The sequence below is a fragment of the Plectropomus leopardus genome, chromosome 22 (assembly GCF_026936395.1).
Source record: "Plectropomus leopardus strain MGB_pleo_1.0 chromosome 22, ASM2693639v1, whole genome shotgun sequence".
Classification (NCBI taxonomy): domain Eukaryota; kingdom Metazoa; phylum Chordata; class Actinopteri; order Perciformes; family Serranidae; genus Plectropomus; species Plectropomus leopardus.
This window is the reverse complement of record NC_142197.1, coordinates 10,006,244-10,031,768: the sequence shown is the minus strand read 5'-3', so window position 1 is coordinate 10,031,768 and position 25,525 is coordinate 10,006,244. Positions and strand designations below refer to the sequence as shown.

Sequence of the window (25,525 nt, the reverse complement as noted above, 5' to 3'; positions counted from 1 at the left end):
AGGAATCAGTAACGCAATCATGCAAAAGGTGCAAAGAGAAGAAACGTATTGATGACTTATTTTGCATAAGATTTATGCAGCGATTCGAGAATTTGAAATGAAACCTGGTCACACTGCAGACACTAGCATTTCTCAGAATGAAGATCATATCTAAAAAGGTAGTTCAACCCAAAATCAAAAACATATGTTTTTGATCAGTTGATTCTGGTTACCTGCTTACCTGCCAATAAAAAAGTAAATAAAAAACACATTTTTTCTTTTACCTGTGGTGCTGTTTATCAATCTAGATTGTTTTGGTGTGAGTTGCCAAATGTTGGAGAAATCAGCCATAGAGATGTTTGCCTTCTCTCTGATATTATGGACCTAGATGACATTTTTCCTTCAAACTTCTCCAGACGTCCCCTGCTAAGCTATAACATTAGCTAGCTCAGTGGTGCTAGTTGAGTTAACAGTAGATGGACACTTCCTTCAGTGCAATGATACAGTTGGCAGGTTTGGTTTGGCAGAAAGAAATATTTCTCACATGAAACTAATCACAACAAGAGACATTGCTGTTGAGTTTTTCAAATTTTTTTTATTTTTTGGGCGCTTTAAGCACCAAAAGCCGAGTGCCATCTAGTTTCATTATATTGGAGAGAGGGCAGACATCTCTACGGCTGATATCTCCAACACACTGTTAATCTCAGTTAAACAATCTAGACTGATAAATAGCACTATAGGTAAGAGGAAAAATCTGTATTTTTTGATTTTGCGGGTGAACTCTCCCTTTAATGTAAATGCCTTTTGAATTTATTTGGCTTGTTACTGAGAACACTTCCAGGCAGGTTCGGTACTGTATATATCACTGGAGCAGTCAAGAGTGCAAGTACTCCCTGAAATTTATTTATACAGCTTACAGTATCAGTTAACACTTTCAATAATGTGTGTCAACTCCCCTGTAGGTTTTATCCTGATAGGTACCCTACGCAAGACCTGAGGGAGAACTTCTGTCGGAATCCCAACAACGATCCCGGTGGTCCGTGGTGCTACACCACAGACCCTAACGTACGAGCTGAGGAGTGTGGCATACCACAGTGTTCAGAGGGTAAGACAAACGACCTCACTGGATAATAAGATATGTCCAAAATAAAGTAGATTCAGATTAGAAAGATGCATGTTTCTGCACTTTTTTCTTCATGAAGTCATAAGTTATGTTTTCATTTATTACTTGAGAAAAGAAAGTTATGATTAATGTTGTTTTCTTTGTTCACAGAGGTTTGCATGACCTGTAACGGGGAAGATTACCGGGGCAAAATGGACCATACAGAGAGTGGCAAAGAGTGTCAGAGATGGGACTCACCGAGGCCTCACAAACACCGCTTCCAGCCCAAAAAGTAAGCTGCAAAGCTGTTAATCGCACACTAACCTTTCTCACGAACACTGCTGCACACACCCATGACAGATGCTTGAATAACTGACGGTAATTCTCGGGAGAGGTAGACCTCACTGGTGGCTATGACTCACTTCTCTCATTTCAAATTTGTTCTTTCCTCTCCGTCTCCTCTCTCAGGTATCGGCACAAAGATTTAAAGGACAACTACTGCCGTAACCCAGATAATCGCCTTCGTCCCTGGTGCTACACCATGGATCCCAAAACTCCGTGGGAGTACTGCAACATCACTGTGTGTGGTAAGAGCTTACGCACTCTATAGTCTTGGGCTTTGGTTTTGTGAACAAAAGTCTTCAGCAAATCAACTGAAGACCAAATTATTGTTTTAGTGATTTATGACTTACAACAGGATGTATCACACAGTTAGGAATCCATTATAAGATTTAAAAGTGGACATCACATTGAGGATCAATTGCTTGGTTTTTGGACAGACAGACTGCGGTTGGGTACTACTAACAAGTGGTTAGAGGGCACCAGGGGGTTTGTTACAGACAGGACTTTAGTGGTTGCGGTGAGTGGAGTAACAAAGCCTCTTTCCTCTCCTGCAGAGTCTCACAAGGTCTTTGTTTATCCGACCCGGTGTTTCATGTGGTGCTTGGCTTCCAATCCCCCTACCTCAACAAGGAAGAGTAAATAGGTTGTTTGTAAAAGGGAGGGTGTGACTTCAGAGAGCCAGAAGTGTTTTACTGAAACCACTCACAGATGACAAGGGGCTGTAAAATGGAGTGTTACAATAGAGTTCATTATACAGAGATTCACCACATGGCCATCAGAAGGCCTAATAGTTGTTTTAGTTGTATTAAAATCAGGATGTGGACCAATCAGTGACAAATTAAAGGAAAAGCGGAGTGGAGGAATATAATAAACGCTGCTGTACCAGACACAAAGGGACACTCAGTATTTTGTTCAGTATAAAAAAAATGATGTAATGAACCAGATCTCAATCCAACAAACAAACAAATGCAAGTGTCCTGACAACCCCAAAAAGAATACCTATAACTCAGTCAAGAGAAATCACCACTGCAGAAAACAGCATATTCACAATGTCCAGCAACACTTGTTACATTTGTTTATGAAAACGCCAGCAAACCGACAGCGTATTTATTAAGATCTTGAAGGGTTTTCCATTTCAAAGGGGCAGTTTTCAACCACTTTTAACTCTGTCCTGAGGGGCAAGGTAGCACTCAAAACTGAGGGTTACGGGTAAAAATATGAAATGAAATTGGGCCGATGTCAATCCCTCTGACACAGACTTGCTAATCATAGCGTAGCATCAGCCAACAGCGGCCGTGGTCCAACTGTACAGCTGTGCTCCATAGAGCCTCATGCAGTTGTTTCAGAGTGTATTCATTTTCAGGCTGGTTTTGTGGATTTCGAGTAATTCATGGTTAAAACTTGCTCCTGGGGGACATGCAATAATGGTATTCATTACCTTGAGAGGTTTGAAGAAGATAAACATTATGTTACAGTACTAACTTGGTACTTATACGCTACGCCAGCAAGGTTACTGAAGGTATACTGAATGTATGCCATGCTGCTTTTGCTTTTCAACAATTGTAACTATGAACAAAGACTAACCCTGCTTAACAGAAACGGTGTTTCGCCAAAATCTAGTATCTACTTTGTCTTGATCACTATGATGTGGTGGTTCTCTTTCACATTGTGATCTGTAGGCTTTAGCTTTTATTTTTGCTGATGAGTCAGTTTGACATCCTGGATTTCTACTTCAAAAGCATATAGTAGACCTATCTGCTTGCTTCTCTCCGATATCACTTTTTCCAAAAAAGTAAATATTTCTTCAGGGAGTGCAGTTTGTGGCTGTGTGGGCTCCATGCTAGCTGCAACAGTTTGATGGATCCTCAGGGGGTAATAATAAAAAGGCTTAGCAAAGAGTTAATTTAATTTTTTATGGGAGATTTTGAATTCAACCAACATAATCAAAACGCTGGTTGGACATCTCACCACCACATTAGCAACCTAAAGTTATATATCAAGAGTAACTGTAAACTGAATATCTTTGGATCTTGAACTAAGAAAACAAGCAATGTGAACTGTTACTATCACTAATTTTTAGACTAAACAAATAATTGGCTAATTGTGAAAAATAATCACTAATTGCAGCCCTATTGTATTTGTTATGGTACTGTATGTAAAAAAATAGACATACTGTATATGTTGACTTCACTTGAATCATATACCGCTTGGCAGAGTTTGACAGAGTTGTACTTTGGATAACTTTTGCCCTCACATGTAACACAAAAGACAGAGGGGAAAAAAGGGACGCCAAAAAGAGGTTACACGTTGGAGAATTTATTCATTTCTTTCCTTTGAAAGCACAGTGAAATATTCCCACATGCACACCCACGAACACACGGAGCATCTCTCTTTGTCTTTGTCAGACACATACGCACATGCACTTTACAGTACATATGATGATTTACAGCGAGGGCGGAGGATCTGCATTTGTCCAGATGTGTGCATCCCTCACTGCCTGCCCTCAGAAAGATAAAAACCACTGACCTGTACTACGCAGTGCACACAGACACTGGCATGCATTAGATCAAGCCAAAGAATCCCTCTTTTCCATCCGCCTTCTCGTTTCTGCCTCAAAACATTCCCTTTCCTCCTCCATCTTCTCCCATCTCATTTGTCAAAGGCTAAAGAAACAGAGACAGAAATCCAGAGGGGAGAAGTCGCTCCCCATGTACTGCTATCCCCGCACTGCTGAAAAGCAGAATTCCATCTGAACATGTTTGGAATAGTTTTCCGGTGGATAAAGTTGCCCCGGCCGGACCGGGCTTGTATGTGATATCTTTGGTTGGGTTGCGATAAACAAATTTGCCAGAAACAGAACTTTAATGTTTAGGCAAGGATCATAAATCTGATCAGGGTCCGGGTGTTTTCTCAAAACAAGCTGTGATGTTGTGTGTCGTCAGCAGGTTAAATAACTACATGTTGTGGAAGTCCCTACATGCAAGAATGTGGGGCACCAGTGTTATGAATACGCAGAAAGTTTCCTATCACAGTTGAGACAAGGGTGGGAGTGCTACTGTTTTTGATCATCTGTCTCTAGGTTAAACATGACACATTCTTCTGGGGATTAATATCTCCCTCCCTCCCGCCTAGATCTCACTCTCTTTAGCAACCTTCTTTCTCATGCTTACACTCACAATTTCTGTTTTTTTCTTTGCTAGATTCTCACTCAAGTGAGGACACAGATGTCAATGTAACAACATCCTGTGTCCAGGGAAAGGGCACAGATTACCGAGGCACAATGAATGTGACTCCAGAGGGTGTGACGTGTCAGCGTTGGGATTCCCAGTTGCCCCATAACCACTCCTTTCTCCCTCAGAACTTCAAATGCAAGTGAGTAATGTTAGTTTCATGACCACCGACGGCTTGGATTCAGTTCTCTCTGCTGTGCCAAGGAGATGATTTGTTCATTTTGTGCATCTGTCTGTTCCAATGCCAAAAACAAAAGTGATGAGCATGAAGTGTAAAAATCGAATATACAACACATCAGCACCATCATTTAAATGGTAGTTTGTGTATGTGTTACAGAGACCTCAGAGAGAACTACTGCCGTAACCCTGATGGTGCAGAGTACCCGTGGTGCTTCACTACAGACCCGAATCAGAGGATAGCCAAGTGCACCCACATCCCCAGGTGTGATGCTGAGGCCACTCAAAAAATAGGTAAATGACTGTACACATTTTAAAGGCAAGAAAATTGATACCACTCTCACATTAAATAGCTAGAGCTAGCAGCTGGTTAGCTTAGCATAGCACAAAGACTGGAAACGGAGTGAATCAGCAATTTTTGGAGTTCCCAGTGGGAACTTTGGAAATGCACAATGAAGTCTGTTTTCCAACTTTGAAAGTTGGAGGAACCTCACTAACCCCAAGCTCAAAATCCAATGTGGCTGCTCCACACATTAACAGTAATTAAAGCTGTAAAATTAGACTGTGTGTCTCATTAAAATGTTTGCACACACAGTGCTATGACATTTCTATTTGTGGACATGTTGTTACTGTGCTACGGCGTAATGTATTGTTATCAACTGGTATTGCTAACAACCAGGTGTCAGACTGTAAGCAGCATGCATCCAAAAGACACAGCACCAAAACAAACTTGCAACAAATACTGCAACAAAAACGATGCTAATATAACAATAAAGCCCCGATTTCAACTGAGTGCTATGGGGGTACCCCTCCCATAAACGTCCCAAACACAGAAAATGAGGAAATACATGCAAGTGCAGAGTCTCTACAGAAAAACACACCACCACATAATTCTACTGAGCCTTCAGAGTCCATGCAATGTTTTTGAAGAATATCCTGCATAGTATTCCTTTAAGACTACTGGAGTGTTTTCTAAGCACCAGACTTCAAAAGAAAAGCAAATATCCATGTTGCTTCATGGAAAATGTGATTGAAATACAGATCTACAAATGCTTCAAAAGCCACGTTATGTTTTTGCAAAGTGGAGTTACACAGACACTTTCTACATTGCTCCCGTAGGACTGCGCCACTTGGCAGCGTGCTGCCCTATGAATTCCATTTCACAGAAGAACAAAAGCACCAGACCTTGGCATTAGGGCTTGCTGTCATTTCCCATGTTTCTCTGCTTTACATTTACAGTGAGATGACCACACATGTAAAACTGCAGCCAGATCTGTTAGTTACTACAGCCGCCCCTCTGATTCTGTTAAGAGCAGACATGGTATGGTTTGAGATTTTCTACCACCGGTTACACAGGGGCCCTTGACTTGATTGATCCAAACCACATAGAAAAGCCAAAAATGTGAACTTAATTATGTTTATTGCATCAATGAGAAAGACAGCCACCACCCAAATCATATGGTTCTTTGGGTATAACTCAGTCACTGATTGCATTTAAGTGTTTGAGTAATTGCTGGGCTCAGTAACTCTATGCTCTCTTGGGAATATTTAATAATATATTTTCTTCCTCAGAGTGTTATGAAGACAATGGAGAGATGTACCGGGGCACTCTATCCATTACTCGATCGGGGATTCCCTGTGCAGACTGGTCACTTCACATAAACAGGTGACAAAGTTGTTAATTCTGCAAAATTCAGTTTGTTGTTTTGCTCCATCTTTTAGCTTCCAGTCAGGCTTAAGCTCTACTGAAAAACACAGAAGAGGTTTCCTAGAGAGGCTGACATTTTTTCAACTCAGTTGATGAATACTTGTTGACGACTTAGCTCCCATGGCCTTGTGAAAATCCCTCTCATATGGATGAAGCTGAGCAGTGAAAACAAACAGTAAGAGGAAATCAGGGGTTCCTCAAGGGTCAATACCAGGCCCAATTATTATTCATCTAACTGACGAGAGGAAACCCTTGGGTGCTCTCCAAGTGACCCATCCTGACAGAGAGGTTGCCCATTCCAGGGTTGTCGCTTCATACTTACAAGCCAGGCTGTTGGAATTACTTAATTTACAGGAATTTTAAAAGCCAAAATGGCACAGACAGATGGACATGTTCCAGAGCCGACCCCTGACCCCAGGAAGTGCTTTCTGAGGAAAGTAGATCAAAGCCAATCAGCTCCCTCGCGTAGACTGCAGCCAGCGAGTCTACCCCTCTCAAGGTCAAGGGTCATCCCAGGAAAAACTGCTGAGAGCTACAGCTTGTTTAACATTCTCTTGGGAAGTGGAATTACCCTCACCTCCTGACAAATTGTCGCCCATCGCTTAGCACTATTTGTGCATGTGTGTGTCCAAACTCCTACCGAGTAATTGCTTTTCAGTGATATTTTGGATATCCCAGAAGATTACATTTAATTCTTGTAGAGCCAAGTGGAACATTGCAAAAAGACACAAAATTGAATGTGAATTCCTACAAATCGAGGGCACAACTGAATCGTTCCACAGAGGATGTGGCTCCTGCTGGTCTGAGCCCTGCTGAATGCTTCGAGTGCATACTTTCATACTCCCATGAGTACTCTTCACAAAACTCTGTGTTTCCTTCTACGGCCTCTGTGCAGCAAATGCAGAGGGTTCATTGCACTATAGGAAAGTCAGACTTTCCAGGCATACCATGGTTACTTACAGTGTGTAAGTACTGTATGTACGTGACCATGTGTGGGACTCCGTGCATGCACATGCTCTTGTTTTGCTGGAGTGCAAGTGTGTGTATAAAACTTTATGAAATGTGACCTAGTGTTAGCTCTGATATGCTGTGTGCAAAATAACAAACGCAATATGAGATCCTTTATTTGTGTGTTTTACAGTGGGGATTCTCACTCTACAGAATCCCATGTAGGGCTGGAGGAGAACTACTGCCGCAACCCGGACCGGGACAAACATGGCCCCTGGTGTTACACCACTCCAAATAACCGTTTGGCCTGGGACTACTGCAAAATGAAGCACTGTGAGTGGCTTAACTGATCTTGGCACTTCTAATCTCTCTGTAACAGTAGATACCGCTGTCAGCCGTAAATAGTAGCAGACCATTTCACTATAGGAAAAAATATGTGAATGATGCATCTGTTGAAAAGTGCAATGTTTTAGTTATTTATTTAGCAGACTATTAATGGAGTACTTTGATGATATTTACTTTCTTAACAGGAGTTAAGAGGAGTTAAGAGTTTGTCAAGAAAATTGATATCATACTCATACAGTTACTGTAAGGTAAATATGTTGCTAGAGCCATCTCGTTAGCTGAGCAAAATGATGAAACCTCTGTAACAATGCAGACTATCATTTTTACACTTTGGTTTTTCCACAGATTAAAAAAAAAACAAAAAAAATAATAAAATGTCTTGATTAGTGAGCTGTACAGGTGCTGGGGGCAGTCTGAACATCCTTACCTTTGTCCAGCTGACATTTGTATGTGGAGCCCATATGGGTAGTAAATGGGCTGAAAAATGGCCCTATATGGGATTGTCCACTGGTTGCATAATGGCTCTATTCCAATTGCCCACATGGGTGGGTTTACCCAATCAGGCTCTGCAGGGTTTATGCTTAGGTTGCCTTGGTACCAAGTGGTTATGTGCCCAAAATTGGGATCTTATCTGAGGCCCAATTGTGTAAACCCACCCATGTGGGCAATTGACATGGGGCCATTACGGAACCCATGGACAATCCCACATAGCGCCCACTTTTCAGCCCATTTGCTACCCACATGTTCCACATATGCAAATGTTGGCTGGGGCTGCTGGCTGTAGCTTTGTATCTATCCCACAGACACGAATGGTATGAGTCTCATCTCGCCAAGAAAGCGAGTTTATTGTACTTCCCAAATTGCCAAACTATTCCTTTAAAGGATCTGTATGCAACAGTCAGAGTAGTTTCACTTTCCCTGCGCCTGGTGTTCTGCTGCTCCGTCTGTGCCCAGAGTACACTCTGCATTCTGAGAGTGTGGCACAATGAATAACCAAACTGTATGTATTTCAACAGCGCTTCTAATGAACGGTCCAACTCCAAAAATAGAAAATCTGTTTGTGGCAGCTAATGGTTTAAAAGTGGTGGGCTGCCATTAATAAATGAATGTGAGGGAAACTGATGAACTTCTCAAGCTTCCCATGAAGCACTTGTGAAAGTGCATTGATTGGCATTTAATATACAGTAGAAGATAGTGTTGGTATATGACTGCAGTGCAATGAAATAACACAAGTAGTTTAGTTTTGCAGCCTTTGCTGACTTCAACTAAAATGTCATTTTCATAGAGCTTATCTGGTGACTTACGTAATCTGTTAGCAGTTTTGTCCAATTGGCAGAGGCTACACGACGCTCAAACATCAAACAGATGCAGGTCTCTACTGCCATCCTTTTATTAGAGAAAACTCACTCAGGCAACCCGACCTAACATTTTCGTTGGCTGGTTTCAATCTGGCCACATTGACGAGCCTCTTTCAAATGGCTGCACAATAATTTCCATAATGTAAAACATATCTTCCATGAAGTTTTTGAGGTCTTGAGCAAATTTATTTGCTGCGGTTTGCAGACTGTTATAGCCTCCAACAAAAGATTAAGAGATAAGTCTACATAAAGCAAAGAAGGGTGTCTTTTTCAATGAGGTTTCATGCTTTGTGTGTCAATGTATGCTCAGTGGTCTAAATGATTTCCTGCTGCTGTTGGGTCTCGTCTTACTGTTGTGCCTTTCTTTGCTTCTATCAGGTGAATCAGCGACAGTGGCTCCTCAAACAAACAGTGAGTATTGCTTTTACTTATCTGGCTTTTTACCAGTCTAGTCCTCTTCCTCGTCCTCTTATCTTGAATCCTGCTTCCTTTTTTTATATCAAACCCGTCTGTTGTCATGTACCTGACTTAACAAATCGTATTTTATGGTTGCCTTTAGAAGTTTTAATACACATTTTTCCATTGAAATGTAAATAAGACATCCATCCAACATGCAGCATAAAACTGTCGTCTTGTTCAGCTCTGACCAGGCCCAAGATATCATGCTTTGTGCATATAAACACAAGGATTGTTGGGGGACACCAAGTACGAGGGACAGATGGCAGCTGGGTTGTAAGCATCCAAAGAGAGTAAGTCATTTTACATCTGTGTTTTTACAAACTTATTTCTTTTTCATGCTTTCATACCTACCTTAATTGCGGAAATTGTCTTAAATTTTCTCAGGGGAGTTCATTTGTGCGGGGGCTCGTTGATCAGAGAAGACTGGGTTTTGACTGACCAACAGTGCTTCACCTCCTGGTAATACTTCACATTTTTATCTGTGTCCAACAAACTTTAACCACACCATTCTCATTTTTACCTCTTCCATTTATCTCTTTTCTTTTCTGCTTGCTGCCTTGTTTTTAATACTGTTTAACATAAAGATGGATGTATCCTGTTTACTGACAGTTGCTTACTCCCAGATTTGCCCGATCTAAGATATGGAACAGAATAGTTTGGCCTGTAGATCTGTTTAACTTCTTCTGTTGTCTATATCAGAGCCAGGCATATACATCTAGTATCTCTATATCTTAAGGAGTGATGGCTTTTAGAACATGTTCCTATCTTTGTAGTTATGCACAGTACTGTATGTATTGCATATGGTGTACATCAGTGGCTTTTAGCTGATATTCTCAGGCTTGATGTGTGTCGTGGAAAAACATGCTTTCCGTTGAGACCCTGTCTTTGTTTTTGTCTTGCTCATACTTTTCTGTCATGTCTTCACAATTTGCAAAACGGATCAATATAAGTCATATATTCCTTTTAAGTTCAAACTGCTGATCATGTTTCTGTGCAGAACTGTGAAGAAAATGCACCTGGAATTTTGTTGTGGCTTTAAAACTTATATTGCGATCCTTGTGGTCATCAGTGTTCCAGATCTCAAGGATTACAATGTGCAGGTTGGTCTGCGCCACCTCAATGAATCCTCAAGCCACCCGAGGCTACGCATCTCTCATCTGATCTGTGGCCCAGAAGGATCCAATCTGGTTATGCTGAAACTAGAAGAGTAAGTTCTCTACTAATAACTAGGTTTCCACTCATTTATGATCCTAATGTCAGAGCATAACTAGTACTGTGGAAAACTATTTGATCTTTGTACGAACTTTACAACATCAATTTTTATTGATCTAAACTATTTACTTTTCTGTTATTGGTCTGACATGCCTCTTATTTGTGTGCATTTTTTAAATGAATTAATAATGACTAATTTTATGTTCTTCCTAGTCCTGCCCCTGTGTCTGAAGGTGCATCCACTATTCATCTTCCAGTAAAAGAGTGTCACATCCCTGAGGGCACCAACTGCACCATGTATGGATGGGGGGAAACCAAAAGTACTGACTCCACCCACATACCATGCCACTTTACATTTTAACAATTATTCATACAAAAACACATTTGGAGCATTTAAAAATTACACTGCATGTCTTTTTTTGTTTAGACACAGGATACGATGAGGCACTGAATGCTTTGACAATGCCCATGGTCAACAATGACTTGTGCTCACAAATCAAAGGAGATGCCGGCGAAAGCAGAATATGTGCCGGCGGCAAGAGAGGAGAAGGCGTGTGTGATGTAAGGATCAAAAATAAATGTCTACATCATTAACATTAATGCAACATGAAAGCAGTGACAGCAGACATTTCAACAAGGAATATCTTAAAAGTGGCAAATGAAAATGAAACCAGTGAGGGTTAAATGGTCTTTTTTTATCATTTGCGTAAACTGACATTTGAAGTTTTGTATCAGCATTAGACATTTGGGTTTAGTTTAACACACAAAATGCAGTATCATGATCTGGTGTCATTCTCCACCCTTTTCTTGCAGAAAGACAATGGTGGTCCATTGGTTTGCCAGGAACACGAGCGCAAAGTTATCATCGGTGTGAGCATCCAAAGGACAAAATGCGCCTCATCGCAGCCTGCGCTTTTTGTTAACGTTGCTTTCTACTCTGAGTGGATATACAAAGTGTTCAAACTTTACCCCAGTTTGGAGAGGAACTGATGGTGTGGTGTGAAAATCCATGCACAACTTTACCACGGGTCGTGAGAGGAGGGGCAGCTTTGGGCCAACAAATTCCAAGACCTTTCCAGCACGGACCACGGGGGAGAAATGAGGAAAATCAACAGACGGAAAGTGGCCATTTTGGGATTTTATGGCTGAGTTTGTCATTTTACAGAAATTAGTGATTGAAGACTGGATATACCAAATGGAATCTCTTCAGTTCTTCCACGTTGCAAATGAAGACGTTCAGTCGTTAGCCTTAGTATCGTTTTTACAGCCAAAGTCTCGGGCACATGGATGGCATGCTAATTATGTTTTGACATGTTCAGAGTTTCTGAAGCCATGCGAACAAAGACAATGAGAACGACTCGGTGTTATCTCCTGGAAAATACTTGAATATTTTCACAACCCAGTTATCTGGAGGTTACCTCCTGTTACTGGGACGTCTTGTTTTTTATGTATTGAGCTGGACTGCAAAACTTTTTTCTTTTTTTTTAACCTCCACCACAAATGATGTGGAGGGGTCATTGTGGTGTTCCTTAATGTCAACTAATATACTGATCTGGCCATAAATTTAAGGACTTTTATTATTACTTTACAAATTTCACAGCAAACCAATAAACGATTTTCGGCCTATGAAGAACTATGATAATATCAAAAGGAAGGAAAATATACGCATGAAAAGGTCATTATAAATTATCTATTAGGTGCTACAAATATTGAAGTTACCCTGAGAAAACGGTCATTAGGCAAAGTTTTCAAAGCTAAAATTTAGCTTTGGATATACAAGGAGTTAAGTATATAAAATATATATGGAAGCCCAACTTTGCCAGTGTAAGGGAAAAAGATAATGCAACCATTATGAGACATTTTTTGAACAATAATTCAGTATCACAAAATAATGACTTAGTATCTTAAAATAAGGATAACCTTTCTCAAAACAATGAATTGGTATTATAAAAAAACCTCTCAAAATTACGAGTTAATATCTCAAAATATGGATATATATCCTCAAAATAATGAGTTGCTATCTCAAATTGATGAGAAACTTTCTCAGAATAATAATGTAGTATCTCAAAACAATGATAAACTTCTCAAAATAATGATTTAGTATTTCAGAATAATGAGAAACTTTCTCCAAAAAATGAGAAATATCTCAAAATGGCAAGATAATTTTTCAAATACAGAGAAACTTTATCAAACATAATGAGTTGGTATCTCAAAATAATGAGAACATGTCAAAATAAGGAGTTAGGACAATTAGAAACTTTACCAAAACAATGAGAAACGTTATCAAAATAATGAAATAGTGCTGTTTTTGTTAGTTTAGTTTCATAGTTTTTGATATATCAAGTTAATATTTTTGGATAAGTAACTCATTGTTTTGAGATTATTTATTATTGCAAGAAAGTTTCTCATTATTCTGTCTTACAGGATCATTTTTCTTTTCATCACACTGGCGGAAATGGGCCTCCATAAAATAAAACCACTGCTGCTTGAAAAGTGAACTGCAGCAGCCTTGGCAAACCATGCAGTGCTAATTGTGTGCAGTAGCTGAACTACCTTTTCCCCAGCTAGCTGTAACTGTTAGATTCCCCGTGAGAGGGTCTGAGTAGGACTGAGCGAACTGCTCCAAAGTCTTATGCTAATATTTGTAGCATGAGAGAGAGAAGAGCCATGCCAAATATAACATGGCTATTTGGTCTCCAGTTTGGAGGGAACTTTGGCCCCTGGTGGGCTGTGTGTGGTCAGTAGAATATTTTATACTTTTTTTGTGTCATGGAAAGTGACTCCTTATGTACATATAACTTTGGATTTATTAAGTATGTTTCTGCTATGCTGTAAGATATTATAGGTCTTATAGATCTGGAATATTTTTGGTTCACTGAGTAATGTCAGATTGGCTTTTTTGTACTTCTGATTATGTTTGATATTTAAAGAGACTGGTAGCTTGTAAGTAGTAGGTAGGTATATTTATTTTTTTCTAATTAGCAGAAGAAATTGTTTGAAATGAATCCAGATTTAGTTGTGATAATTCGATTTCTGTGTCATTATTATGACATCAGAATAACTGGATGGCATGTGCGACTCACCAGTAACAGCCACACAAACATGAAATAACATGCCGATTGCAGTACTACAAAAGTGTAATGCCATTACTTGGGGGGGTCTGTAATGATAAGAATTATCTCAGAATTCTGAGAAAAGTTTTCTTTTTTTTTCTTTTTAATTATTGCAATTAATAGTTCATTAATTGAGAAAAACAAGAGGATCAATGTTTACCCATGCAAAATTTTCTCAGAATTCTGAGATCATGGTCTTGTTAATTCAGAAGTATGAGAATTAACAAGATTACAATATAATTTATTAGGAAATGTGAATATATGTTCTTTTCCCATGAACATTTTTCTCCGAAACTCTGAGGTAATAATGCCATTGATTCAGAAAATTAGTATTGTTCTGCCCAGAATTTAACTTGAATTTACTGTGCATAATTACAGAAACAGACATGCACAAACACAAAAAACATGTGATTTATATATCATGATTTACGTCCACATTAAAAGCATGAAAAAGTGGCACAAAGGCAGCTAATTAAAATACACAAAAGTTTTATTAAAAAATGAAAAAAAAAATGTTATCAAGCTTCATGCAATTAGTGGTGCCAAAATAAAAGCCTAAAATATAAGCCTAACAACAAATGTGAAAGCAAAAAAGCATATGATCACTGGCTGCCCAAATGATGTACATGTGTGATGTTTGTTAGTAGTCCAGTAAATGTTTACTGATGAGGGTATTTACTTTTACGTTTATGACCATTTCTCTGTTTTGAAGATAATCAGATGATGTCAAACTGGCCCTATAATCCCTCACTCATTTAGCATTACAGGAATACTTAACCCACAAAATGACCATTTGTGTATCAATACTCAACTCGTGTGACACTGAATTTGTGTCAACAATTCTGCAAAACTATATCAAAAAACATCTGTTTACAAACTCTCACACAACTCGTGCTATATAATCCAAGTCTCCTTTATCTACTTGTATGATCAGTGCTTCCCAAACACAAGTATTTTCACGATATCTGTATCTATGTGCCTCCACATGTGCGCTATTCGGATGCGAAATTGTTTAAAATAGTACAATTTTAGCAAATATGCATGTTAATGAGCAAATGAATGGATATATGAGACTAAGATTATTTTGTAGGAATTGTATGAGCGTTTGTAAACAGATGTTTTGATATAGTTTTGCTTTTGTTAAATGCGGTCCCCCTTTTCTTCAAAATAAACAAGAGTTTTTCTCCATTTTTGAATGGAATTTGAAAAAAACGAATTCTTCTTAATGAATTCTACTTCACATGTGGTGAATGACTGATATACAAACATCATTTTGTTGGTTAAGTATACCTTTAAAAGCAGTTTATTTCACTCATATTTGTGTGGCTGCTACTCAGAAGTAAAACAACTTATTTTCAGCTTTAAGATGACATTTCTGAATGTCACATTAAAAACGATAGCAATAAATTAGTATTAGAGGCTGAAATACAGTGAGTTGAAGGTTTTTGTCAGTCATGAAGTCATTACGCCTTAACTTCAAGTATTGCAAAGACCATTACTTTATACAATTAAATCTCAACTGTGGCCTTAATAGTACTTTCAGAAGAAATGCAACCCACTTATTGCCTTGCACAGGTTAAAAACAAGGTCTATGAAGTAGCAATTTAAACGAAGAAAGCTCCATTAAAGGCAACTGACATATACAATAAAAAAGGTGAAACCAAATATCACATACTCGTGGTTAAGTGGCAGATCATATTTTTGTATAGTAAGTTGATTTTGCTCTCATGGTGTTGTAACTGTTATTTAATTTACCTGAATGTAAATAGCCCAGTGCATTCTGTAAATTACACTATGTAATATTTGTAAATATCATACTTAAGTATTTTTACTTTGTGATAATTCTGTTTATATGTTTGTATACTGTAAACTTAAAATATAACAGCTGCTATTTTGTCTTAGTGAGTTGTTTTATATCTATGACCTTTTCTAAATTTTGTAGCCTTTGTATTATTCCTATTTTAATAAACACCTTGACATTACATTTAGCTACATTCTGCACCCGTTTCTTTCCATCTGCTTTTTCCCATGAGGGCCAGCAGCACATGCTTATCTGTTTACTCCGTTTTTTGGCAGTTTACTGAAAATGTCACTCAGAGCAGCAAATTCTAGTGCAGGATAAATTTTCTCAAGTGGCTGACAACAACATGGGTCATCAATACAGCAACTGGAAGAGATGAGTCATAAAATGTCTTAAGAAATGTTTGGATTACAAATGTAGACATCCCATACTTAAGTGAGATACAACTGAACTTTTGGATAAGCTTTTCAGCAGCTCTGAAATGTTTGGTTGCTCAATGTAAGATTAGACACATCTAATACTCTACATGTAAGAATAATTGTTGTGTCAAATTGTCACTTTAAGATAAAACATTTGGCGCAAGAAGTACTTTGATCTTTTACTCAATTACTCAATTACAAGTAAAAGTCCTGAATTCAAATTTCTACTTTTCTGTTGAAGTACACATCTATTCTATTCTAAGCAAAATGCACTTTAAGTATCAAAAGAAAAAGGTGTATTCCTTTTTTTTCATAACAGTGTGTATTAATTTAAGATTTTTTTCACTGCAAAATCTCAACCTGTAAAGTAACTGTAAAGTAAACACTAAAAAGTACAATATGTAACTCTAAATGTGTGGTCGAGTAGAAATCTAATGTTGCTTAAAATTGAAATACTCATGTACAAGTACCTGAAAATTGTACTTTAAAACAACCTGACTACTATTAGCAACACTAAAATTGGCCTCAACTTGGAGAAAAATTATGTTCTCATTTCAATCCCTGAACCAAATCTATTTGCAAGGCGTACAGAGGATTTACAGTTGCAGTAGAAATCACTGTCATGTGGAGATGTCATTTACCTATTTGGCTTCGTAGCATTAAATTCCGACAGGTCATTTTGCCAGTAGGCCACTTCCATGCTGCTGACCAAGCTGTTTGCCTTCTGATCCCACCCTTTCCCCCCGTGACCAATTATCGAAAAACTCTGAGTCTTACCGTCTCTTCGCTGCAATAAAGGGATATAAAGGAACTCAATGCCTCTGCCCTGTTGCAGTCATAAAAGTTGATACCGAGCGGAGCAGATATCAGGTCATGTTTAGAAGTTTTGAAGCTATATTTTTATAGATTTTCCCACTGGCCCTCCCTGGAAGGAAATCTTGGAGGAGCGCCTTAACCTTCTCTCTGCACTGAGACAAACAGCAAGCCCAAGCCTATAAAAGAGATAACATCCATATTATCCAGTGGTAACTGTAAATGATCCATGGAGTCATGATTTATGGTATGTCACTGTGCTGTAGAGCATCCAGTTAGAGTTATGCTCTTGTTGCCAAATATAATTTCTGTTTTGATATTCTCTATAAGCACTAAATTTACCCTATAAAATCTGCACCCTCTCAAGCAGAACCTGTGTTCGTTGGCTTAATCACATCGCAGTATATTATATCCTGTTTCCGGGAAACGCGCATAAATAAAACTGATCATCACTTCATAAAAAATATTGCTATGGTTTCTGTCCAGATATATTCAGCACTTCATGTCATGGAAATTACGATAACTCTGTCATCTTTATAAGTCAGTTCAGTACAATAATTTAAGATCTATTTTCCAATGTAACAAATATCAGAACAAACAAACAAAAAAAAAACTTTTTATGCAGAATAATACTTCAGATTTAATTTGGGTTTTTTTTTTTCAGTAAAACGTTCTGCACAAACGTTTTTTACAGTCCCTGTGACTTAATAAAAAAGTGAATTTATATTGACTGAGCAATCTCTACCATTCAGTTTAAGTATGTCATGCTACAAAAATCCACTAGGTGGTGCTGTGTTTTTAAATAGTCTTCCTTTTCCTACAGGAAGTTAGTATCATAAACAGTCAAATCAGCCAAGAGGGCTCTGTGGTGGGATTTTCAAAGGTAGGCATACTTTTTCATCATGATTTCGTTTCAGGGGTCTTAATGAACAGATTCATGTAACTTAAGGGTCAAATGTTTTTTCAAAAACATGCTCTACCAAATGGTTCATTTGTCCTTTTATGGTAAAGATAGTGAAGCAAAGTAAATGTCATTTACATTGACTATTAGCTACAAAATACAAAAACCTCTGATGATTCATTGTTGTTAAATGATACATTTAGTCTTATCCACACTGTAAAGTTCAACGATTTGTTTTAACTTAAAAACGTTATTTTGCAAGTTGGTAAAATAAAAAACAAAAAAGATAAATATTCTCTGTTGTTAATGCCATATATTTAATGTTATTCAGGACATGGTTTTGATTTGTATTTTTTTCTTTTGTTTTAAATATACCATGAAGTGACATCTCAACCATTTAATAGAGGTTTATATCTAAAAAAGTATGGGGTCTGTTGAAAAAACATACTATTATTATTAGTAGTAGTAGCAGTGGTAGTGATAGTAGTGGTAGTAGTATTAATAATAAGAGATTTTTGTAAGTATTGCCCCAAGGATGTTAAAAAATGCAGTAAAAAAATCCATAGCTTTTTTCTTAGAATGGACATTAAAGGGTTACTGGCAATCCAAAAGCACAGATTCAAGGAAAGTGATGAGTGAATCTGCAGTGCATTTGGAAAAAAAGTGTAAAAGAACAGACTGTAACTCCAGTCCTCTGTCTCCCTCTGCTGGTTACAATGTTTCCCCCCACTCAAACATGCTCAAATGCTCAAATATGTTAAAAATGCAACCACATGTTTAGTCCAGATAGCAATGTGGATTCACATTCCAGTTGTGCTGCCTAAATTCAAACCTGTCATCTGTTTGAAATTGGCTCCAAGTAAAAGAAATCCCCTGCTGGTTCGAGCACTGAGTCACAGGGTGGTCTGTTCTTATTGTCTCAGTTACAAAGGGGAGGGATGTCCTTGTGTCTTCTTGATGGTGAACTAATGGGAAAGTGAATCTGTCTCTGTGGAGATCCAGTGGAGTCTTGTTTGTCGTGGCCCGGGGCATCATGTGATTAGGCTGATGGAGGATTGAGTGCGGGATTGAGGCGGATGTAAGATGCTCTGAATTTCTTGCACCTGTGTATCAAATTGAAGGAATTTAATAATTAGATTGCTTGCTCACATTTCTTAGGATTACGTTTAACAATCTCCTTAAAGGGACAGTTCCTCCTCAAATCAAAATACATATTTTTTGTCTAACCTGTAGTGCTCTTTATCAGTCTAGTTTGTTTTGGTGTGAGTTTTTGAGATATTAAATGTTGAGATGTCTGCTTTGCCTCTGATATGATGGAACTAGATGGCACTCGGCTTGTGGTGCTCAAAACCAAAAAAAATACATTTGAAAAACAACAACAACAGCTAAGCTGAGGAGGGCACCTTTAATATTTACATCTCATGCTGTCATGAGCATGAGCCTATTGTTCATGCGTAGATGCACTCTTCCTGCTGCACTGTGATATGGTTGGTGGGTACATTTTGATAGACAGAATTCTCAATTCATGAAACTCCTCCCAACAAGGTCTGTGGATTATCTTGATAACTGGGTCATCATTTCTGGAAAAAGACATTGCTCTTGAGTTTTACAAATCTATTTTTTGTGCTGGATTTTTGTATTTTGTGTGAAATCGCCATTGGCAGTTAACATCTTAAATTGTTCACAATTCAACAGGCTACTTTTATTATATCTTAATACATAAATAGTAATGAAATTATTGAATAGCATGTTAAAATTTAGAGAAACACTAATTGAACATGCTCATTGAATAATATAGACTTTTGCAGGATCTTACCTGTTTCTATTGGGAAGAAGTAGCTATTTTGCAGAATCCTGGGTACTGTGTTATATGCAGGGGAGGCCTCTGAGTTTTCACAGTTCACTCTTAACACTCCAGTTGCCTTCAAATCAACACAAACATCATACAAATGTCACTTTACACCAGTAGACACCAAAACCATTTTGTATTTGACATATTTTTAACCATATGAGTAAAATTACTAAAAGAACATTACATTTTAAAGCCCCTAAACACTTTGCTTAAAATATTAAGTATTTTTCTATAACATAATATTTTTATAAATAAGCCTGGTAACTTAACGTATTATATATTATGAGCACTGACAGAGGTGTATTCTAATCCTTTAGTTTAGTAAATGTATACTGCACTGTAAAAATAACCGCTAACTAGTAAAAGCTCTTAACTGAAAATGTTACTTAAGTAAAAATATGCAAGTACAATTAGAATGTCAAAATGTAATATGTAATAAAAGCAAAATTAGTCCATACAGAAACATTACACATATATATATGTTACACACACACACACACATATATATGTACATATATATATATATATATATATATATATATATATATAAATAATTGCAGCAAGTCCTCATATATGAGAGGCTAGAATCATAAAGTATTTGCCTAAAAAATGACTTCAGTAATTACAATAGTGGGCAGTTAATTTAGTCATAACTTTCTGATTGGTGCACGGATTTAGTGACATCACATTTTTTATCATTTGTGTTCAACCAGTGAGAAGACACGAGAAATACATAAATCATTCACGCGGAATCATCAGAGCTCTTATAACTTTGAAAAATAATTAAAATAGTACGGTATAACCCCATTGTTCAAAGTAATCAGCTGATTCCGGGGGAAAAACGTTTCAAAAGAGGTCTTTAACAAGAATTTGTCTCACAAAGTGTTTCTTCACACTGTACCTGTTGAGATATGAAGCTTTGTGGCATTGCTGAATTCACAGGAGCAAAATCTCTTTGCTTGTGAAGGTCTGCAGGTGTTATGGAGAAATACATTTTGTCAAATAATGTTGGATTATGCATAATATTTCGAGGCCTTGCCATGATGAGACACACACTTACTCTGTCTGCCACTGCTGTGTTTGGCCTCCCTTCTCCATTTAGCCCGTCTGTTCGAAAACCAAACCTTTGACAAACAATCATGAGATTTAATTTGTGATTCATTGTGAGCATTTTGATGATTTAAAAATATGAGTCTACCTTGATGGTGTCCTCGGGAAGTTTGGTCTCAGCTGAGAGTTTTTCTCTTGTGTACATATCTGCATACTGACTGTGGGAGAATTCTGATTCAGGAGATAGAAATATTCATTTAACTGCTTTTCTGAGTGGAGAATTTAAGGAAGCACTGTGTTAATTTGAGATGTGTGAGCATTTAGAGATTTGAGGTCACCTTGCTCGAGTGCTGTGCTCTGCTCCGGGGTGAAGGTGGTGCGGTTTCGCTGCTGGACACCTTTAGGCTTCTTATCATTGCTGCATACTTTCTCAAACATCTCTCTCTTATTAACTTCTTCTTGAATCAGAGAAGCAAAATCTGTACATGATACACACATACATGGATTATTAGACAATGGGCCCCTGGGCATAAAAGACACCACTACCTGTGCTGTGCAGAGAATATGCATAATTTTAAGATGTTTAGCCTCTTTTTGTGGTTGTTGAGCATCTTGGTGTCAATTTGTGGTTTATTTTGTGTCTCTTTGGGGTAACTTGTGTGTCTTTAATGTTATTGTGTGTCTTTTTGTAGTTGTTTAGTGCCTCATTGAAGTCATTTTGCATCATTTTTGGTCGTTTTCGCACTCTTAAAAGTCATTTTGGTTCTCTTTAATGCAGTTTTGTGTCTTGGGAAACAAAATTTTGACCTTGGTGACTGCCTTTATGATGATCATCAGTTGGAGGTCACAGTTTCTTCATGGTTTCAATTGCTGTCTGTAGTCTAGTGACCTTCAGGGGTGACTTACCCTGCTCAGTCCTGATGTGCGCATTGATCTCCATGCACATCGGCCCGTGGTCAAGGTGGATTTTTCTTAAAATCCGATTTATAGACGACACCTTGCAGAACACAGAACACAATGTGAAAAAACATTATTAAATGCTGGAATATTTTCAATCTCACGAAAACTAATTTCAATTCCCATCTCGCACTTACGCTGGGAACTTTGGACACCTTGCATATCCGTGCTGCAGTAAGCCGTTTTCTAATCTCCCAAGCAAAAATGGTCGGATTTTCCCTTTTGCACTGGATGATTGTGGAGATGACACCGGGGGTGAGAAGCCGAGGTCGGCTCCCTCCGATGGTCTTTGGCTCTAGGAGCCCAGTGCTTCGGTAGCGGCTCAGGATCTTACTGACGCATCCGTTGGACACCTGAAATACGCAGTGGGTTCCACTTTAAATTCTTAACATAAGTGATGCTTTTATCTGGCTTGCGCGTGGGAATATTAGCTACTTAAACCAACCTCTATCCTTGGATTAAAGGCTAAATGTGGTTCTTTGCGTACCCGAAGTATCCTGGAGATCTGGCTCGGTCGGACTCCCTCTGAGGCCAGTTCAATCATTTTCCTCCTCTTGGATTCTGGGAGAGGTCTGCCGTTGAGAAACATCCCTCCAAGCTGGTTGACACTTCCACCACCTTATCACAACACAACATAAATTATTCAAAGCAGTATTTATAATAACATTTCAGTAGTTTATACAAGAAAAATACAGCAAATGTCTTATTTTCGCATCTGGACTGTTTATTACACTGCAAAGTCTCAACAGGTGGTTTAATTGGGTGTCTTAAAATCTAATAAGAGCCTAAAATTGCAGTACATTAGAGGTGTAAAAGTAACCTTTGTTTGGCACATCGTTCGCTCCGCACATCTCCTCTTGCTCCCAGCTTTGATGAAAAAAAAAGCGTAATTTTCCCAGAAAAAAATAACAAAGAAACACAAGCTTATGGCATTAAAAGCGCAACATCACGTCACTTGTAGAAAAATGAAATAGTCCAGGTGACTCCGCGTGTCTCTAGTGGATGACAATGAGGGGAATGACGCCCCTCAGCTGATATTTATAGGCCTGCAGACCTCAACATGACGTGATGGCCTAGCTGTTACCTGAAGTGTCAATATTGCCTGGAAGTGATGTTGGGCATATAGAGTTAAGAGATCTTTACAAATTATTCTGGTTGCCATCCCACTAGTATTTTCTTTTGTGTCAGGGATTCAAAAAAAGTCCAGTTTGATTTTAATTATTATGATTAGGAATGTGTTTTATTATATAGGAAGGTCGATCGATCGGCTTATGAAAACTCAGTGTGACAGATTCCTAAAAGAGCCCTCCAGCAAGCTACTCTAGTTGTTATTTAACTAAAGTAAGCCTACATTTCAGCACATAACATTTGTAGAAATAGCAAAAAAAAAAAAAAAATAGCCTAATTAAACTAAAAATAATGACCTCTGTGAGTTGCATGGTAAACAAAGTAAAGTAAGATATAACTTAAAAAATCACATGATCTTTGCTCTCTGTTGTGTTTTGGTACCATTTCAATAGAGGCTACATTATAAATATAGGCTCCATGTGCCACAACATGAAACTGAATAGATGTTACAACATTTCCTGGCTATACCACATTTCCTCGGCGCCCTAAACAAATATTTTCAATTCTGGATCCTTAAAAATCGTGTTTTTAATTCTAAAAATCTATGTACTGCCGTAACCACAGATCCAACACGTGGAAATTTAAGTTTGAGATGTCATACTGGTTTGCTTTTGCGCAGTGGCTGCCCATCGTATTTATCAGATAAACTAAATTTCCAGAGCAACAAAATGCAGTCCTTAAACAGCTGCTTCCTGTGTGTTATCCCATTAAAATAAAGGCACAAATTTCAAATAATTCCATAGAAGCTAAATGCTCAACACTGGCATGTTTCTCATCCTTTCGGGGGGACTTGTGGTCACGTGACTTGAGCATCCTTTCCCACGTTAAGTGGCTCAGATTAAAAGGATCTCTGGCCTCCTTTCATAAAACAAACATTTGGAAATCTGCGCCAATGACTCGCTGCCATATGGTAAAGTGCTTTTGATAAATCATAAATCCATCACTGGCTCTCTCTTTATTACATTTTCTTTCAAAACGTGAACAAATAGACTCATGTCTGGGCGCAAGGAGATGGCCAATTGGGGGACCTCGTTTATCCAGAAGAGGGAGGCTAAAATACCCCTCACAGATGTTCCTTGGGCAGCCAGCAGATAAAAATGCGTTGTAAACGTTTCAAAGGGAAATATTTGACGAGCAAATATTAGCCCATGTGAAACCCCACACGAGGCTCGTCTTTTGGCCTGTTTAATGACTAATTGAATATCATTAGTTGGGTCCACACAGATCGAAGTGCCGCCGAAATAAAGGCTCAGATTTTAAAATGCCATATGGCCCAAATTATACATTAACCCTGAGTCAGAGGACAATAATACTCTGTGTGTACAATCAGCCAGGTTACAAAGAGGACAGCCATTTTTTGGACACCATCATCTCCTTGCCAACCGAGACAAAGCACAAATAAGGCGAGCTTTTTTTTATTTATTACTGGGGCGTTGATGTGCTCATTGATTTATAGTACTTTATTGTACGTACAGTGTGTGCCAAATGAGGCTGATTAAACCACTCAGATTGTATTGTTAAAACAGGAACGCACGATCCCGGTGCGTAAATTTCAGGGCTCGCCAAAGGAGAGAGCGGGAGTTTACGTGGCTGAATCGTGCCACAAAATAAGTATAGATGTTACTAATATATCCATTGTCTTTGTGTTGCAAATAAAATACATATATATGCGCTTCAATGCGCCTGGGAGCGCTGAGAAGTGTGGGTAATTCATCCGCGTAAAAAGGTTACCAAAACCTCTCCAAAGCGCACTGAGGTCGCGTGTGCGCAACGTAGCTTCCTCCCTCGCCGCTTGCTTCACATTTTTTTCAGCTTGCCATGACATTTGTGTATCGGCAGTCTTTTTGATTTTTTGTTCTGACTTTAGTGGATTTTTTTTTTCTATCCTGTGATGGCAAACGCTCGTGTCAGTCTTTTATTAGACATAGATTTGCGAGTTTGTGTCCTTGGCCGAACGTGCAATTACAGCAGTGGGATAACGCACCAGAAAAAAAGTCCGTCCTAACATGCAGTTCGATTTTAAATTACTCTTAAATGCTTTATTTATTTGATCAAGCAAGTTGCTGTGACTTTAAGTTTGTTGACATTATATTTCACTTTTATTTCAAACGGTTTATCTGTGGCACTAACAGTTTCCAAATCTAACCCCAGCAATAGGAGATTTTTGGACCAGTAGTTGGAGTCTTTGTCAGGAGCATTCTGTCTGCCCGTCTCCCTGTGTCACACACAGTTCATACCAGTTGTTACAAGCCACTCCTATTGGGAATTAATGTCTGAGTATTCGGGGAATTGTGATATATTAAAACATCTCAAGGTATTTAGCCTGCAAGTATTTAGAGTAGGTCCCCTGAGTATTAAAGTTATTTCCCAGCAATGCCTTGCTTCCCACTCACACAGTTAGTCACAATCACTCCTTAGAGCTGCCCACTGAGCAGCAGCCCAAAAGAAAATCATCCAATGCAAAATTATCCTCAGTGTGATGATATCACCACAATACTGATGGCTACATTTTCCATTACTTATTAAATGTCATCATCATCTTTAATATTGTATCATACTCATTAACAATAACCTTACTAGACTTTAAATTGAGCAACATTATTGGATCAAATCACAAATGTTAGTATAAAC

General features: G+C 38.4%; 2 protein-coding genes across 2 annotated transcripts in view; one reads left to right on the top strand and one right to left on the bottom strand.

Annotated features, from left to right (window-relative positions):
- Positions 1-15,961, top strand: part of hgfa (hepatocyte growth factor a) — a 28,069-nt gene extending 12,108 nt beyond the window's left edge. Inside the window, exons 5-18 of the mRNA XM_042511541.2 lie at positions 942-1,084; positions 1,253-1,373; positions 1,550-1,668; positions 4,624-4,795; positions 4,991-5,124; positions 6,403-6,496; positions 7,680-7,819; positions 9,568-9,600; positions 9,830-9,938; positions 10,033-10,107; positions 10,718-10,855; positions 11,074-11,180; positions 11,288-11,421; positions 11,674-15,961. Coding sequence (XP_042367475.1) covers positions 942-1,084; positions 1,253-1,373; positions 1,550-1,668; positions 4,624-4,795; positions 4,991-5,124; positions 6,403-6,496; positions 7,680-7,819; positions 9,568-9,600; positions 9,830-9,938; positions 10,033-10,107; positions 10,718-10,855; positions 11,074-11,180; positions 11,288-11,421; positions 11,674-11,850 — 1,696 coding nt within the window. The 3' untranslated portion in view covers positions 11,851-15,961. The remainder of the gene's footprint in view (positions 1-941; positions 1,085-1,252; positions 1,374-1,549; positions 1,669-4,623; positions 4,796-4,990; positions 5,125-6,402; positions 6,497-7,679; positions 7,820-9,567; positions 9,601-9,829; positions 9,939-10,032; positions 10,108-10,717; positions 10,856-11,073; positions 11,181-11,287; positions 11,422-11,673) is intronic.
- Positions 15,962-18,326: 2,365 nt separating this feature from the next.
- Positions 18,327-22,617, bottom strand: pax4 (paired box 4). Its single transcript, XM_088072704.1, has 10 exons — positions 22,587-22,617; positions 22,254-22,384; positions 21,904-22,119; positions 21,716-21,806; positions 21,148-21,288; positions 20,958-21,040; positions 20,820-20,883; positions 20,654-20,728; positions 19,724-19,819; positions 18,327-19,010 (listed from the first exon to the last, which is right to left on the bottom strand). The coding sequence occupies exons 1-10, from the start codon at positions 22,615-22,617 to the stop codon at positions 18,685-18,687; spliced, it is 1,254 nt and encodes a 417-aa protein (XP_087928830.1). The 3' UTR covers positions 18,327-18,684.
- Between the last annotated feature and the right edge of the window lie 2,908 nt (positions 22,618-25,525).

Coding starts and splice junctions, on each gene's coding strand:
- pax4 (XM_088072704.1), bottom strand. CDS start 22,617: ATGTGCGGAGCGAACGATGTGCCAAACAAAG. Junction 21,807..21,903: donor AGGTGTCCAAAGTTCCCAGC/GTAAGTGCGAGA, acceptor GTGTTCTGCAAG/GTGTCGTCTATAAATCGGAT. Junction 20,729..20,819: donor ACACAGCAGTGGCAGACAGA/GTAAGTGTGTGT, acceptor TAACACCTGCAG/ACCTTCACAAGCAAAGAGAT.